Source organism: Tarenaya hassleriana, unplaced genomic scaffold, assembly GCF_000463585.1.
Source record: "Tarenaya hassleriana unplaced genomic scaffold, ASM46358v1 Cleome4, whole genome shotgun sequence".
NCBI lineage: Eukaryota > Viridiplantae > Streptophyta > Magnoliopsida > Brassicales > Cleomaceae > Tarenaya > Tarenaya hassleriana.
In genome coordinates this window covers 5,302,001-5,318,760 of record NW_010966881.1, presented here as the reverse complement: position 1 = coordinate 5,318,760, position 16,760 = coordinate 5,302,001, and the positions used below count along the sequence as shown (strand labels likewise).

The following is a 16,760-nucleotide window of genomic DNA, read 5'->3' as shown; positions in this document are numbered from 1 at the left end:
AAAGAGTGTGAGAATGGCGGCTTCAGGCGGCGAGAGTCAGTGCATTGGGAGGTTCGTGGACGAAAGTGACGTGGACACCAAGCGGGTTTACTTGGCTCGCAAGACAGTTCTCGAGATGCTTCACGACAGGGGCTACGAGGTTGTCGACTCGGAACTGAGTTGCTCACTCGACGAGTTCCGTTCCAGTTTCGGAGACAAGCCGAATCTCGAACGAGTCCGTATTTGCGTCCCTCTTCGTGATGATCCTGGTAGAAAGGTGTGAGCTTTTTGGCCTCTTTTTCAAGGACCGCGTATTTTTTTCAATGAGGTTCTAGTTTTTGGGCTGGATTCGTCCGAAAACAGAGGAAAGTTCGAGAAAGGCGTGAACTTTTCATCTGGGCTATTCTAAATTTGGGTTGTAATGAGATGAGGCGTCTGCACGAAAGAGTTTTTTTACTGTTATTTGTGCACATTCTTTTTCTTCTCCTGGTTTTCGTTTCATCTCTTGCTTCTCAAATTTGGGGTTTTGTTATGGGTCTGTTGTTGAGAAGTAAAAGATCACTGCCCTAACCCGGATAATCTGTTCCTTGGATGTCAAGAAATATAGTTCTAGTGACCCCGATAGTGAATGTCTACGGGATTCACGACCTTTCGCTTGGTGCTTATCTGTTTATATCATGTGTACTAAACATCCAGGGGTGAGATTTGGGCTTTGCTCTGACTTTTACGTCGAGAAAGTAATGGAACAGTGATGATGTTTCCAGTTCCAGTCCCCTGATTGATTTTGTTGTGTCCCACTCTTTTCTGTTTGGATGCCTGAACCTTTGATACTTAAACATGGCCCTTGGCTTACTGGATGAGTTGTGACTTCTGTCAAGCAGCTTATTTGCTGATAATAAGCTTTGGGAATTGAGTATTTTGAGTATGCCAAATCTCATCCTCTTTTTATTTACGTTATGTTATGTCATGTTAGTTCTAAACTGCAATGGTTTTTCCAGATGCTTGTTATATTCATGGGGACTGAACCGATAACCGTGAAATCAATTCGTGCTGTCCGTGGTCAGATTGCTGGCAGTGAAGGCTTACATGGCCTGATCTTGGTCTTACAGAGTAAAATGAACCGCTTTGCTCAAAATGAATTGCCAACATTTCCTTACAAGGTTGAAACTTTTATGGTAAGCTCAGCTATTAATTAGTCACTCTGGTTCATGTCTTTGCTATATTTTATGCAGTTTTAGATATATCGTTGTCTCTCTAGAGTTTATACAGGAATTTGAAACATGATACTTGGCTTCACAAGTAGGACTTCGTGTTAAATATGATAGTCGGCGATATTGTTGTGATTGAGTTTATAGATACTAGCTCTTGCTAAGAAACCATTTGCAGGCCTGGGGAAAATCATTCTAAATATACAGTGTTAATGTCATCATTTACACCGTGCCAGAGATGGGAAATTTTGTCGAAACCTGAAGGATTTTTACTTAGCCTTGGGCAGGGTCCTGCTTTGTCAAAATCTCTTGCACTTGACTGGACTCTCCTGTATAAGCTTTCTTGAAGATGATTATTTTTGTTTTGCAAACAGATAACAGACTTGTTGGTGAACATCTCAAAGCACGTTATGCAGCCAAAACACGAGGTTTTAAGCGAAGAAGAGAAGGCAAGGTTGTTGAAGAAGTATGGCCTAGAGGACAAGATGGTCTGCCTAAACTTTTCCTTGCGTTCTTGCTTTACATATAATTCTCTATGTTCCGCTGTAACACATTTTCCCAAAGAAATATGGATTCTTGAATGTGATTCAAAATCGCCTTCTTACTGTTTTCCTTTTCCAGCTTCCACGTATGCTGGAGAGTGACAGCTTTGTCAAATACTATGGATTGGAGAAGGGTCAGGTGGTCAAGTTTATGTACAAGGCAGAGCCTGTTGGATCATTTGTCACATACCGTTGCATCGTTTGATTCTTTTTTTACGCCTCAATTCCTCATTTAAGTTTATTGAGAATTTTTTAGTGTTTGGCTTTTTTTGCCAAGAACAGTTTTAAAACCTTAAAGCTTTAGGACTTCGAAGCTGAGACAATCTGTGTTTCTTTTCGTTTTCCAGCTTTCTGAATGCAGAATTGTTCTCATTTGTGCAGTAGTTTGTTTCTTTTATGTTCTTACGGGTTACAAGAACGAAAAGATGGATATGGTTTAGAAAGGAATCGAGCAAACAATTCATTGAAAAGTTTTCGAGATTTTGCAGATAACCCAAGACTTATTGATAACTACCTACATAAGCCTCTTGGTTTCAGTAACACAACCGAGAATCTAAAAAGCAAACATGAAACAGAAGTATAGGTATAAGTAAGATTTGTATCTAGACACAAGCTTCAATCGAAATGAGTTAAAAGGAGTTGTGTTTCATGGAAGACAGGGGAGGGAAGTTGCTTGAGCCCATTGTACCGGCGTTTACTGTTCAAAAACCTGAATCCTCCACAAGCCATTCTCTGACAACCTCCTAATCGGCTGACAACAAAATAAGAAGATCTTGGCATTACCAGTAAATCCATATATAAGTCCAAGGAGAGCATTAGAGTATAGAATGGAAGTTGATATAGTAAGGAATTACCCTTCCGAGTTTCACAATTTTTTTTCATTTTCATTTGGAAGAGCTTCAAGCTCAGCACCACCAACAGAACTGGATCTGCAGTTGAGTGTATTCGCAGAAGTGTCAACGGAAGGACTTGTTTCGAACTGATTCGTCTGCTGCGTTGAAGCCAATGTACCTGCAGCAGGTCCTTCCTCTGAAACTTTCTGCTTAGTTATGTAACTCTCTGGAGTGCTGCATTTTGGAAAGCTCACTTTTCTTTCGGTACCCATCTTTGAGGAAACAGGTGATTCTGGCCCCTCAAGATTCTTCATTGGCACTTCAAAATGTCTGTGAAAGAGCAGATGGGCCACAGTTCGGTCTATGGGATTGGTCACTGTTTCCGTGTCTGGCATCCCAGCATAGCTGTGACAAGAAAACCAAGAAAGGGTTCATGGCATAAGCTCCAGCTACACCGTGGATGTATCATTGATATGATTTAAATAGAGCACAGCTTCATTTACAGATGCAGATGAGGTATATCCAAATCAACAATTCATAAGCCGGATCTTTATTTAACATGGTCAACAATGAAACATGGAGTTTAAACTTTAAAGCAAAGGAGTATGCAATTTCACACATTTCGTCCAATTTTCGTTCAGATGCACGAACAACCTTATCTCGTAGACTCATGGTGAATCAATTTTAGTTCTCATAAACAAAAAGAGCTAGGAGTCCAGCAGAGAAGGTGCCTATTCACCATGCAATTAAAAAACCAGTATCATGTGCAATCTTCTCTAAACATGAACAAAGGTGAATAGATTTCCTTACCTACTGCCTTTTCTAGCATCTTCTACGGAAATAGATTCTTGTTCATTGCAGCTAGTTTTGTTAGTACAGGTTGTATCACCAGCATGATGCCTCTTAACTGCACTCCCAGCCAACCGGAATAGGCTATCCCGCATGCAAAGTCTTATTCCCGTGTCCAACTGCAGGTAAAATTAGAGTATCAGTCTTTTCTCCAAATTCCAATATCCAACAGAATAAGAATCCACCAAACATTTCTGTCAAACCTTGGCAACAACATCCTGAAGCCGATAAAGAACTGAGAATTCTGCAGAACTATTGTCGGCAGCAACAGCACAGTTACTGGAATCATCCTGTTCCAAAGGTGAGTTAGGATCAAAAGAAGGCTGAGCAGCTATCTCGTCAAGATAAGTTTTGTCGACAAGATGGAGCGGATTATCTTGAGTGCCGACGGGTTGATCAGCTCCAGGAACCTGATGACGAAACTGTTGCTGTTGTCTCTGAATGGCAAGCATTGCCTGCATTTGCTGTCTACGTCTCAACTTTTCAAGTTTTTCCTGAGGCGTCATGGTCAAAGGTCTTGCAGACGCATCTCCTGCTTTGTTTGCTGAGATAGCATTCACAGGGGAAATGTTGTAGGAAGGATGCAGCAACTGAGTCGTAGGATCTGGAGACTGGATGGTGGAGACTAGAGGAATAGCAGAATATGGATTTGAAAGATTCCCAAAACCAGAAGCAGACGTGTATGGGTTTGGCATGTGCATGTACTGAGAAGTCTCAGAGCCTTGAAGCTTTCTCTGTGGATTCATAGCCACAGAAGAAGAACGTAGTGAAGAGGGTGTCAGCTGATTTTCAAACTGTCCTGGTGAATTTCTGGATGGAGACCAAGTACCATACACATCTTGAAATGTTCTTGTCTCAGAACCCTCTGGCATGGCTGAAAACTTCAACAGCTTCTTTTGCTGATATGCCTGGACAAAAATAAGATTGCAAGATCCAACAGTAATTGCAGGGATCAACAAAGAACAATATTCATGTTTTATTTGAAGGCTCTATAACTGCTCAACTAAGGTTGACTAATGCTATCCATAAGACCAAAGCATTGAAAATAATGTTATTCCTAGATCATAATGCTACTATAAGCGAAGATCAAGTTACATAATGTCATATCCCTGCAATCCCTACCTAAAGCATCACTCACTACATTGCAAGAAATCAAACCCGCATCAGTCTAACCTCTCTGCAAATTCATCGGAAGGCAAACAATGATGAAGGAAATATAAAGAACGAACAGGCAGAGACCCCAAATGAGAGTGAATAGAAGACTGATGGCAACAATAGGCTGGACTATTTCTGATAAGTGCATGTCTATGACTTTAACAGCAATTTCAATGGTGATAAAAGCCAACATAATTTGGAGGCATCATAATGTTTTCAGTCACACATCCCACACAGCATTTATGTTGACCCAATCCCTAACTCTACCTCATAAAAGACTATAACCCAAACTTACAGTAACAAAAGCCATAAAAGAACAAATGAAAAAAGAAACAGTAGTAGCCATGTCCAATACATCTCATTATTAGAAAAGTTGTCAACAGTGAAGCTAGATTTTGGTTCTGAGGTTTTCCCATATAAGTCCAAATTCAGATGATGCTTAAGAATCACTGGCATTTCAGCAGGCAACCATTTTCCAAAGTAAGAAGACACACAAGCAACCTACTTCTATTCACTTAAATTAAAGGTGTGAGAGCATGAAGCAGTCTTCTATGCTTAGTACCTGCTCCTCATCTGTGGATTGACCCTTATACCCAGGGTACTGTTCAATCTTTGATGTTGGACATGCATTTTGCACATTTTGATATGAAGGATCAACGGTTTTTCCACTCAATGACAACGGTTGGTCACCTTGCTGCTCAAAGTCAGTTTTAGTATCCAATCCTATATTTTGGAAGTCCAGAATTGACGGGAACGATTTTGGTGGACTATTAGATACATCTTTGGAAGAAGGCCATAACTCATCAGCGCTGCTGAGACTACCATCTCCAAATATAGGGACATCATTGCTGCACAATCATCACTTGTGAGGATATTGTGTCAGATATAGACCGATATGCATGAAAACAACAAGTACTGTTAATTCTGAAGTTAGTAATTTACTTTGATGTCAAGAATATGTATCTTACCACAGGACAGATAAAAATTGGAACAAATGTGTTACGTCTAAGTGTCTACACATTACAGCGAATTTCACGATTTTAAGGAATTCTGCCACGAAATCCAAGCATGTTCCACATTTTACACTTCAATGTTCATGTATGCTAGCAAAAAAATGTTTGGGGAGAAGTTTTTCAAGCCACAATCAGAAGGTGATTAGCAGAGATTCATGAGAAAAAATGGAGACGACCTTAAGTGGGGGATGGATGCCCTCATTCATGGTCATGAGTAAAGCAACAGTAAGATGGACAAGGAACACATTAATGCTCGATTACCACGGTTTCCTATCCGGATACCTAGTAGGACCTTTCAGTGCTGCACTAGAAGATACTGAAAATTATCTTTACCTGAACATTCGATCAAGATCATCGAAGCTACCAATGTTAGCCCAGCTGTAGTCGACAAAATCACTTTGCCCTTTACTCTCATCAGAGTTATGAAAAATATTAGGACCCTTTCCAAGGTCAGATGTCTTCTCTGAGAAAATGAAGAACAGAAAACCGTTAGATGATAAGATCGCAAAGCACATTACTGAACAAAACTTCCATCGTTTCACACAACTCACCACCACTTGTTGAACTAAATTTGGCAGGCTCAGCTAAGCTATTGGAAACTTCAGTCCCGCTGGAATCTTGATTAACTCTTGTGTCTAAAGATACTGATGTCTCAGGCCATGAGTCCAAACCGAAGTCTGAGCTAGAAATCTCCTCACTATCATTATAGCTACTGGCCACCTTTTTCCCATGGAGGTCAATCTTAGCTGCAAGAGTCTTCTGCTCAGCAGGTTTATGTGACTTGGACTTTTCACTCCATTCCTTCCTGTTAAGTTGTAGTCCACTTCTTTCCTTGAAAGGCACAATATGGTCGTCTGTCTCACCGTCATCACCCCATATTATATTATTAAGCTGAAATATTGCAAACCATGAACAATAAACATCAGACGCAAGCAGGTTTCAACATCTATGCAACACCAAAAGGATGACAAAAATTAAAAACTAAACGTAAAATGACTGTCTGGACATGCTGCCAGATCTGCAACATATGCTTTTAGAACTAGATACATACACAGTAGCTCCTAAAATTAGTCCTATAAATGTGAGACTTGACTTTCTGGCATCTTCTGATGAAGTGTTATTCCTCAATCCATACCCACCTTATCCATTGCAAGAGCACCTAGAAATTGAGTTTCTGGCATCTTCTGATGAAGTATTATTCCTCAATCCACCTCAAGTGTAACTTGCAAAGACAATTTTCATCGATACAAACGAACATTTAGAAACAAATTACGACTAGTTGTCATGTTAAATTACCATCTAAATTATCCCACATATATGTGCAGATAACACTCCAATAGGGTTCTCTTTGGAGAAGAAGGAAAAAATATAAACTATATCAGAATGCATGAAATGCCATTCTTAGAGACTACGAACCCTCCAAACAAATAATTTTCATTCATCCCCTGGCGAATGTAAATTCATAACTCACTGTTCTATAATAATCCTAAAGCAAGTAGACAGCGAGAAGAAAAATAAAGAAACCCAGGTTTCTCGACATAGGCAGAAGATGGGAAATGCTGCTTCTCCAACAATTTCTTGCATGTTAATTGCTTCGCCTCGTCAACTCAATCTTGTATGCTCCAAGATATGAGTCTGGAAATAGACCTCTAGTTATATGCTGTCAAATTCTAATATCTATCAAGTTCCTTATTGTGAATCGCAGTTAATGACACACAAACCTGAAAGTAGCAGTTTCATCGCTGAACGCATTGAACCATAGAGGTTGACAAAAAACCTCAGGAAGAAAGAGTTTCAGTAGGGCATCGAAAACCACTACCACTCTGAATGACCTTCAGAAGCTAATCAATGGACATAAAAAGTTATGGATGGAAGGCATCCTAAACAACCATTATCAATGGAGATGACAGTATTTTAAACCACTATCACTCTGAAAGATGTTTCTGCCATATAATCTGTCTACCATATATTTCTCTTGGCTGCATTGTCTTAACTCAGAAAAACCCCTAAAGGATAACAGAATTTTATTAAACCCAAAGAGGTCATCCAAAACCAAAAAAAAAAACTTTATAAACTCACAAGCGTTAGTCCAGAGAGGGAACGTTTCCACTTCCATGATCATGAATCATAGAAGCATCTTACAGTTCCACTTCTACCTATCTACGTCTGGAACCAGTTGATCATTCACCTTCCACATCTGTCTACTACTCCCCTTTGGTTTCCAGAGAACATGTTAAAGAACTGACAAATCCCAGACTTTGGGTACAAAGACGACCCTTTTTCTTGTTTTCATCAATCAGTCGAATATATATATATATATAAACGTGTAGTCGTGTACGCATACACAAAAAGGAGACTTTCAGAGAGGTAGTGGTCAAGAAGCAAAGGGCGAAAGCCCCGAGAAAAACATCGCCGCATGAAAACTACCCTAAAACTCATGATTCAGCGCGTCCGAGATTCTTGGGCGAGAAATCAAGACGCCATATTCATACAGACACAGAATCGTACTGATTTCTCAAGAGCTGGATTGCAGAACCACAGGAAAAAAAAGGCCAAAAGGGGAAAAAGAATAAAAAGCATATGAAGATTTTACCTCTTCGTCGTTCCAATCAAACATGACTAGTAGCGAAGCAGATACCCAAGGCAAAATCCAAAATCACGCTCCCAGATTACTCCACACATCGCCGACCCTCCTCCACCAGGAAACAAAATCAACCAAAAAAGCCAAAAAAAAAAAAAAAAAAAAACTCGAAACAATAAGATCAACACCACAAAAAACAAGCGAAAAAAATCCAACAAAATGGGGAAAAAACAGAGACCCAAATCCCGAAAGGTAGGCTGAAGGAAGAAAAATAAAACCTTTGATTAAGAATCCTTGCGTTATCAAGGGAAGGGGAAAAAGGAGTTACAGTGATGGGAGAGAGGAGAGTTGTCTCGAGAGAGAAGGTTGGGGTTGAGGATGCAAGTGGAGTGGGTCCCGCTTTAACGAAGAGTCACGTGCCGTCTGATAAGAGGAGGAATAGTAGCCGTTTGGGGTGCCACGTCAGACGAACATCGTATCTAAATATGTGGCTAAGAGAGGAGCATCTTTTGCTGCGTCTCTATTGGACATTATTGTTTTTTTTTTGGGTTTTATTTCAATTAGGATTTTTTATATATAATAAATGGGCTTTTGCCTTCTGTGAACAAGGCCCAGTCTATACATTATTTGGGTTCCTTTTTTTGTTCTTTTATTTTTATAAAAATAATATGTTTGAGTATAGTTTCCGTTACATTTTGTAAAACCGTTTTTTCAAACATATATTTATGTTATATTTTAATATTTTTTTTATATTTCCAATTCATACTCGAACCCGTAATTCGGATTTTGACCGATGAAGGACCCATCTTAGCTCCGCAACGGTTTAAGTTCTCGATTTCCAAGTACAAAAAACCATAAATGACAGGTGTTGGGATACCACGCCAAGCCGTACGACACGGTACGACCGGAGTTTCATTTCAATTGGCATTTTGTTATGTAATAAATGGGCTTCGCCATCTGTTACCACTACATAAATACTCGGTTTTTGTTAGGTTTTAGTTCTTCTTAATTGTTTCGTTTTTATTATAAAAAAATATATCTATTTAAATTTTACATCGATTTTCGATTTCCATCTTCGTTTACTTTTCCCGTTCGGTTTTCGTAAAAGTCAAACGGTTATTACTTCTTTATATCTAGAAAAACATTAAAATTCAAACTGAACTGAATCGAAAAATCAAAAAAATATTTAAACAAATTATTTTTATCAATAAAAAATTGAATTCATACTGAATCGAATTGAACCAAAACAAATTAAAACTGAAAGATTATAGTTTTTTATAACCGAAATAACTAAACCTGGACATAATCTTAATAGAAAAAAAACCGAAATGGTCACCCATTAATATTCTTCACTGTCTATATTTCTTGCTAGGAACAAAAGCGAAAAACAATCCTTTATTACCAAAAACCAGTCCAGGAACCAAACCACGAACAAAACAAAGCGCAGAACCAGAACTTCAAACTAGGAAAGAGGACTTGTCTCGTTCGACGAATTGAAATCCGATCTGGCCAACAACGTGAGCAGGAAATCTTTGTAGTTCCCTTTGGTCCTCGTTTCGATTTTCTCGGCCAGAGACTGTCCGAAGAGCCGATGATATTCTTCGATGGTTTCTCTCATGTCGGCATGATCTGCTCTCGTCACTATCACTCTTGTCAGCCATTTTTTTGCTTTCTTGTCCGCTTCCTCGCTCAACGATTCATCCAATAGCTAAACATAGAGAGAATAAGTTCACAAGATTCGACTAATGAAATTTTCGAATCGCTTTTTTCTCGGTAGCTAGCATACCTTGCTGAAATACGCTGAAGGTCTGGACAGACAAAGAAATGTGTCACTCAAAACCGAAGACCCGGTCGCATCCTGAAAATCGAACCATCAAACCCACAAAACCGTACCGAAATGAATCAAACTCCATATGTTTTTTTTATCAAAAACGCAACAGAGACAATGATGTAATCGAATGCACAAGCGATCAAATCAACAACGTACATATAAGAGTGTAAAGGGTATATATTCTTGCGTTATGTAAATAATTTAACTATTGTATCTTCTTCATATAATACGTACCTCGGCTATCTCGGCGCGAGATATCTCGCTGTAGAGATCGAAGACATGTCGGAGATGGAGTTTGCTTCTAGTTGTCAGAATCCGTACAAGCTCGTCGTTCTCGATGGCTAGATGTCCTTCTCGTCCGATCGTTTCCGCAAGAGCTTCGGCCTCCGACTTTGCAGTTTTCTCATTTACCCTATTCCCTTCGTATCTATAAGCGCTCACAAGCCCCACAAGTAGCTGTTCATTGAATATCATTAGCGGAATTGATCTTAATATTTCTTAAAAAAAATTATAACATTTTCTTATATTGTTAAAAACTAAAATAACCTTTCATAATATTTCTTAAATATTTTTTCCAATATCTGGATCGAATGCCCGAAATCTGGATATCCGAAACCATGGATATATACGAGATTAGATTTAAAATCTTAATATCCGAAACCTTCAAACACATATTCAGATATTATAAAATCTTCGGTTATACGGTCCACATCTCTTAGAAGCATTTAAAATGAAAATATTTTATTGTATATAAAAACCTTGCGAGGAGGGCCGTGGACGTGAGAAGCGACGTCCTCTTCCATGGACCGATCGAAGAGAGAGTGATAAGCTCTGCGAGCACCCAAGAGCTCATGGGAAGAGCGCGTGCATGTCACCTCCACTATTAGGTTATAAGACTTCGGTCCCTTTTCCAATGCCTTCTTCACCATCCTCGCATCTCTCTCCCATGCATGCATCGTCCACATCGCCACCGCATTCTAACCCATATTATAAATTAAAAAATTACATAATATCACTTTTTTACATATTATTATATTTTTATCTCATTATTTCCGACCAAAAAGTGTACATATAGATTTCGCTAATACTTTGTCTCCGCGATTGTTATACGAAATTGCTCTAATTCAACAGGGATCAAATTCTAAACTAGATAAGAAACTCGTGGACCATTTATTTGTTTTGTGATATTTCATATGGTATTTATAGAGTTTCATATTAAAATTCATTTACTAGACCAAGGTGATTAAATACATCTAAATAATCCGTGTCAGCTGTCAGGTATGTTTCTTAAAACATTGTATAGCATTACATCCAATGTCTTTATGAGAATAGCAGAAATTTAATTTACAAGTTTTTGAAATAGCAATTTTAAGAGGGATGATCAAATAAATTTAACTGGGAGGTATTGTACACATTCTAAAATTAGGGTCGAAAGTGTAATTCTGAAAATTTTAGGGTCAGCTCTTTCTCGTGTTCCGTTGAAACGGAGTCCAACATAATTGTTGGGTTTAACGTTAATTAATTCCCTTAATAACAATTAACGTTAATTAATTACGTTAATCAGAAGAAAACAAACAACAAAAAAACTCACATTGAAGCGCGTGAACTCTTGCTTGAGATGCATGAGGAACTGATCTTCGCATCTCTCGAAACCCCTCTCGTCTTCAACGAAGAATTTAGGGTTCTCTTTTCTGAACGATCTTCGATGCTCCAAATGAGAATTCCCCAGAATCGAAACCAGTGATTTCTCGTCCACTCCCAACCCTAATTAATCGCAATCGCTCTTCGTTAATCACAATTACTTAAACAATTAATGAAAATTATAATCTGATTATTACCTGATATCGCATTAGAGAGAACTTCCAAATCAAGAGAAACATCCATTTTTGTTCGCGTGTTTTTTCCCCTGTTATTTCGTCTTTTGCAAGTACGCTTTAGAAGAAATGGCGGAATTTATACGAAGGTGACGAAGGGTAATATTGTGGTTTCGAAGAGAGGGTCAGGGCAATTTGGGTACATACGACCGTTTTTAATCGTGCCCTTCTCTTAGACAAACGTCAAAATGCTATAATGATGTTTCCATATGAATTTATTGCACGTTTGTTAATAAAAAGTTTTGAAAAAACGGTGCGCATTGAATAAGCTTGCTTTATTGATAGATATGATTTACATATAATAATATTACACATTAATATATATATATATATAGTTTGTTTATAAATTGAGATAACCTCTATTTTTTCGTGCGATGTAAATTGTTCGTATGGTTCATTAATTTTTTTAAGTAAAAAATAGCATTTAAATTTTATTGGATTAAAAACGTAATAATATTAGCTAAAATCCAATCAAATGTTTAAATTCTTTTCAAGATTCATGCCAACTCATTCCCAATAGTTTTAAGCTTTTTTTTCTGATAGAAAAAATAATTCATGGAAAAAAAAAGTTGAATAATGGAATCATGGTGCATGGGAGACTTTTAAAGGTGACGAAAAAGACAAGGCAATACAGTGTGAACTTAGGAGAGAACAGCTCTTCATTATGTTTCAGGCTCTCACAGACAAAACAATTGAACATAAAAGACAAATATCACGTTTTACACGAGGCGATATTGTGAATTTTCAGAAACTTTATCTTCTGAATTTTCACAATAAGAATTATCTGAATTTTATTAGATTTTTTTTTTGATACATTGGGTAACTTGTCCCATAATCCTTCGGGTCACAGCCCAATGAACCAGACAATGATACCATCAAGACAGTATCGCGGACCAAAGAAAACTCCAAACCCACGCGCACGAACCTGCAACACACACGTGGGAGATAATCAATCATAATTGACAAACGACAGGTGAGAGTTAAAGAGATGTCAAGGAGTCGAACCCCCGATCTCATGGTTTCCCGTCATGTTTCTTAACCAACTCACATCGGGTTTTCCCCCAATTTTACTAGATTTTATATGTCGTTGATTAATAATTAATGTTTAGGGAAAAACATATATGATTTTAGGGTTCGAAAAATTTAAGTTCGAGTTCGAGTTTCGCCCACACAATTACTGTAAATCATATTCGGATGTTAACATTTAATAATCGAATATTTATAATATCCTCATTCTTTTACCAATACTACAAATTTGTCCTAAAATTTTTTTAATCATAAAACAAAATACGTTTTCCGAGTTGGGTATATATATGAACATTTTGGTAATAAAAAATAAAAGATAGAGTTGGATATACCCGTAAATATTTTGAATTTTTTGAATTCCGAAACATTTAATCAGGAAGGAAATATTCGAATTTAAATTGGAATAATTCAAAATCTTTGCAACATCCAGCTCGATCGACCCGACTTCCAACAGTAATACGTATGAAGGACAAAAACACAGTCATGAATATGTCATGACAAACGCTAAAACTATATATTATATTATGACACACCGCCCATGAAGACTAGATAAGGTGGTAGGGACAAATGAGACTTTAGCCTCAAGAACCATGTTTGGTTTATTGTTCGATTTGCGTGCATGATGTACAATATATATATATATATATCGAATTAACGCGTAATTACTTGACAACTATGTTCAATATTTCTATAATTAAATTTATATATATAATATATAAGAAAAAAACCATATGATTAAACATATTAACAGTTTTTCAATTATTAAAAGAAGAAATTTCATTTTCGGATCGAGACATAGATCCGATCATTTATTTAAATGGTTAAAAACGTGTGATTTGTATTTTTTGACGAGTCCCCGGCTGTTTCAATTATTACGTTTGACCACACAAACACATACACATAATGAGATGTAGTCAATAGTCGTTTCCCCTCGGAATATATATATATATATATTAATCTTACAGATATTTGGGTTTTCTAGATCTTCAAAATATATTTGGAAGATAATTTAAATATGTTTAATAAAGAGAACTATAGAGCAATAGACCAATCTTCATACAAAAAAAATTTAAAAAAATAAAACCAGCCTTAGAAGGCATTATATGAAAAATACCCTATATATATTATTTTAACTTTAATCTATATCTTTCTCAATTGTAACTATGTGACCAAAATTATAATTTGATTATATGATGGTCATATTGGTTATAATTTAAAATTATTAATAGTTTTATTAAATGATTAGTTTGATATGTAAAGAATGAATATGGTGAAATAACGTGATCAATATAAATTTAATATTATGAATAATATAATTATTATATGACTAAATTATAATTATGATCATATAGTTTCGACTGAAAAAAATAGGTTAAAATTAAAATAGTATATGGAGGTTATTTTTTTTATAATGTCCGCCTTGGATTTGATTGCATGTCTACTAATTGTCCCGCGAAACTGACGTCGCTGGATATTTAGGGTCGTGAAGTAATTTCTGTTTCCTAGTGAGGGCATTCCCGTCATTATACATATAAACTGCAAAATAACCTCGCCCATCTCTGGAAAAATAAACGGAAATAGACTTGCATCTAAACAAGAACAAAACAGAACCTTAGATCACGGAGGAAAATAAAAGGGAAGAACATCCGAAATAATCAAATTTAAAGAGAGACAGAGAGAGAGGAATGGCCACCATTAGAATCCCAGATGATGTTCCTTCTCCAGCCCAAGACTGTGAAACTCTCAAGAACGCTTTTCGAGGTACGTATAATCACTTTGTATACACGCGCACATGTGTGTGTGTATACACGCATGTGTTTGTGCGTTTTAATCGATTTGATGCATTTGTTTAGTGCCCATCTCCAAATCGGCTTCTGGGTATTTTGTGTTTGGGGATAATTTTCGGTTTTCCGTTTCGAAAACGTGAAAATCTCGTGATTTTGCATTTGTAAACACGGCGAAGACACGAGATAGTGAAGGGTGAATTCTGACTTTTGTAGGATGGGGAACTGATGAGAAGGCCATTATAAAGGTTTTGGGACAAAGAAACGCGAGTCAGAGAAGGAAAATCAGAGAGACATACAGAGAGATTTACGACAAAGATCTCATCGAAGAGCTCTTCTCCGAGTTGTCTGGAGATTTCTTGGTATATCAAATCAACACTTTCACGTCCACTTTTTCGCTAGACGTCAAGATTCCGGAGCTTTTCTAATCTTTAATTTAGTTTCCAGACTTTAATTTGCAGCCGTTATCTTTATGAGTGTGCATTGGATGAATCTCCTGTAGCTGTAGATTGTGAACTTGTTTCTGAAATCCACATTCATTAAATCCCCGAAATTGGAGATTCAATAGCGGAGAAGTGATCATTATGATGTTAAAAATGTAGAAAGCGGTGATATTATGGACATATGATCCAGCGGAGAGGGATGCAAGGCTGGCGAATGAGGCGTTGAAGGTGAAGAAGAAAGGGATAAAACATCTGAAAACGATAGTGGAGACTGCTTGCACGACATCTCCAAACCATCTGATTGCTGTCAGACAGGCTTACTGTTCTGTCTTCGAGTCCTCTCTGGAAGAGGATATTGCAGCCTCTTTGCCTCCTCCCCTTGCAAAGGTTAACAAAAACATGTTCCTAGTTTCTTGAAATGTCAGTATTTTACGATAATTGTGTTGTTTTATTTTGAAATGCATTCTGAGCTCGTTTGGTAAAACGGGTGTCAAAGTTTTGCGCTTTTCCTGTCGAAACTCAGGCTTCGTAACGAAAAGCTGACTTTGTTGTCATTTCTGATTCTGTGTAGATTCTGTTGGGTTTGGTCAGTTCATACAGATATGACAAAGAGAAGGTGGACGCAGAAGTAGCTGATACAGAGGTAGCTATGCTGCATGAAGCAATTGAAAACAAGCGGTTAGATCACGACCATGTCATGCACATACTCGGAACCCGGAACTTCTATCAGCTCAGAACGACGTTCGATGTGTACAAGCAGAAATTCGGGAACACAATCGACAAGGTTCAGATCACGATGTCTTGTTTTATTATGTTTCTTGTCTTCTTTCTTCTGGTGATTTGTTATTTCTTGCTCATATTCATGCTGTTGTCTTGACAGGACATCGACGGATGCCTTGGGGATGCTGATCTGAAAACCCTCTTGCAGATGGCTGTCTTGTGCATAGAGTGCCCTGAGAAACATTTTGCAAAGGTACCACTGGTTTCACTTGGCTGTTACATCTTTTGTCTGAATTATAAAACTACAATGGGTGAGTAATCAGACAAGAACATAACCCATGGAGCCTAGAACAGAAGTTGAAGCCGATGACTCTGAGATCTGCCCGTAGTTCGATGGAAACCAGACAAAACTAAAACCGAACATCCTCAATTCTACTAACAGAAAGATTACCAGTTTCCAATACTTAAAAATGGAACTTCAGTAACCAAACCCGAAACTGTACTCTGTTCAAGACAAGTGAACAGAGCAAATATGTTATACCTTAGATTCTCGTCTTATCGGTTTTACAGGTTGTGAGAGAATCCATCGAGGGTTTCGGAACAGACGAAGATTCATTGACGAGAGCGATTGTGACACGAGCTGAGGTCGACATGATGAAGGTACGAGGAGAGTATTTCAACATGTACAATACAAGCATGGACAATGAAGTCATCGGTGATACTTCTGGGGATTACAAGGACTTCCTCATGACCTTACTTGGATCCAAAATCTGATGTTGCTTTGGTGCTCTTGGATCTTTGCTTTATGTATCTTTTGTCAATTTTCTTAACAATAATTTCTGAGAATTGGAAGAGACAAAACGAAAACGAATTTCTTTGATCTCAGGTTGTTCACGGAATCAAGAGAATCTCAAAATATTTG

General features: G+C 37.6%; 4 protein-coding genes across 5 annotated transcripts in view; 2 read left to right on the top strand and 2 right to left on the bottom strand.

The window, feature by feature from the left end:
• LOC104824188 (DNA-directed RNA polymerase V subunit 5C) overlaps window positions 1-2,101 on the top strand; it is a 2,376-nt gene extending 275 nt beyond the window's left edge. Inside the window, exons 2-5 of the mRNA XM_010556174.2 lie at window positions 1-256; window positions 978-1,154; window positions 1,562-1,675; window positions 1,809-2,101. Coding sequence (XP_010554476.1) covers window positions 14-256; window positions 978-1,154; window positions 1,562-1,675; window positions 1,809-1,934 — 660 coding nt within the window. The 5' untranslated portion in view covers window positions 1-13 and the 3' untranslated portion in view covers window positions 1,935-2,101. The remainder of the gene's footprint in view (window positions 257-977; window positions 1,155-1,561; window positions 1,676-1,808) is intronic.
• A 60-nt stretch (window positions 2,102-2,161) lies between these two features.
• Window positions 2,162-8,543, bottom strand: LOC104824187 (protein LNK2). 2 transcript variants are annotated; one of them, XM_010556173.2, is made up of 8 exons: window positions 8,173-8,543; window positions 6,131-6,470; window positions 5,913-6,042; window positions 5,129-5,414; window positions 3,615-4,319; window positions 3,373-3,530; window positions 2,584-2,967; window positions 2,162-2,480 (listed from the first exon to the last, which is right to left on the bottom strand). In XM_010556173.2, the coding sequence occupies exons 1-7, from the start codon at window positions 8,194-8,196 to the stop codon at window positions 2,595-2,597; spliced, it is 2,016 nt and encodes a 671-aa protein (XP_010554475.1). In that variant the 5' UTR covers window positions 8,197-8,543; the 3' UTR covers window positions 2,162-2,480; window positions 2,584-2,594. The 2 variants fall into 2 exon arrangements, with proteins under 2 accessions (XP_010554475.1, XP_010554474.1); XM_010556172.2 differs by lacking the exon at window positions 8,173-8,543 and adding an exon at window positions 6,719-6,778.
• A 996-nt stretch (window positions 8,544-9,539) lies between these two features.
• LOC104824186 (annexin D4-like) lies at window positions 9,540-12,017 on the bottom strand. The gene is made up of 6 exons (XM_010556171.2): window positions 11,830-12,017; window positions 11,583-11,755; window positions 10,750-10,968; window positions 10,226-10,447; window positions 9,947-10,018; window positions 9,540-9,868 (listed from the first exon to the last, which is right to left on the bottom strand). The coding sequence occupies exons 1-6, from the start codon at window positions 11,873-11,875 to the stop codon at window positions 9,623-9,625; spliced, it is 978 nt and encodes a 325-aa protein (XP_010554473.1). The 5' UTR covers window positions 11,876-12,017; the 3' UTR covers window positions 9,540-9,622.
• A 2,451-nt stretch (window positions 12,018-14,468) lies between these two features.
• On the top strand, window positions 14,469-16,720 carry LOC104824185 (annexin D3). Its single transcript, XM_010556170.2, has 6 exons — window positions 14,469-14,652; window positions 14,892-15,037; window positions 15,278-15,505; window positions 15,690-15,902; window positions 15,999-16,091; window positions 16,409-16,720. Exons 1-6 carry the CDS (start codon window positions 14,577-14,579, stop codon window positions 16,610-16,612), a joined length of 960 nt encoding a protein of 319 aa, XP_010554472.1. The 5' UTR covers window positions 14,469-14,576; the 3' UTR covers window positions 16,613-16,720.
• Window positions 16,721-16,760: the final 40 nt, after the last annotated feature.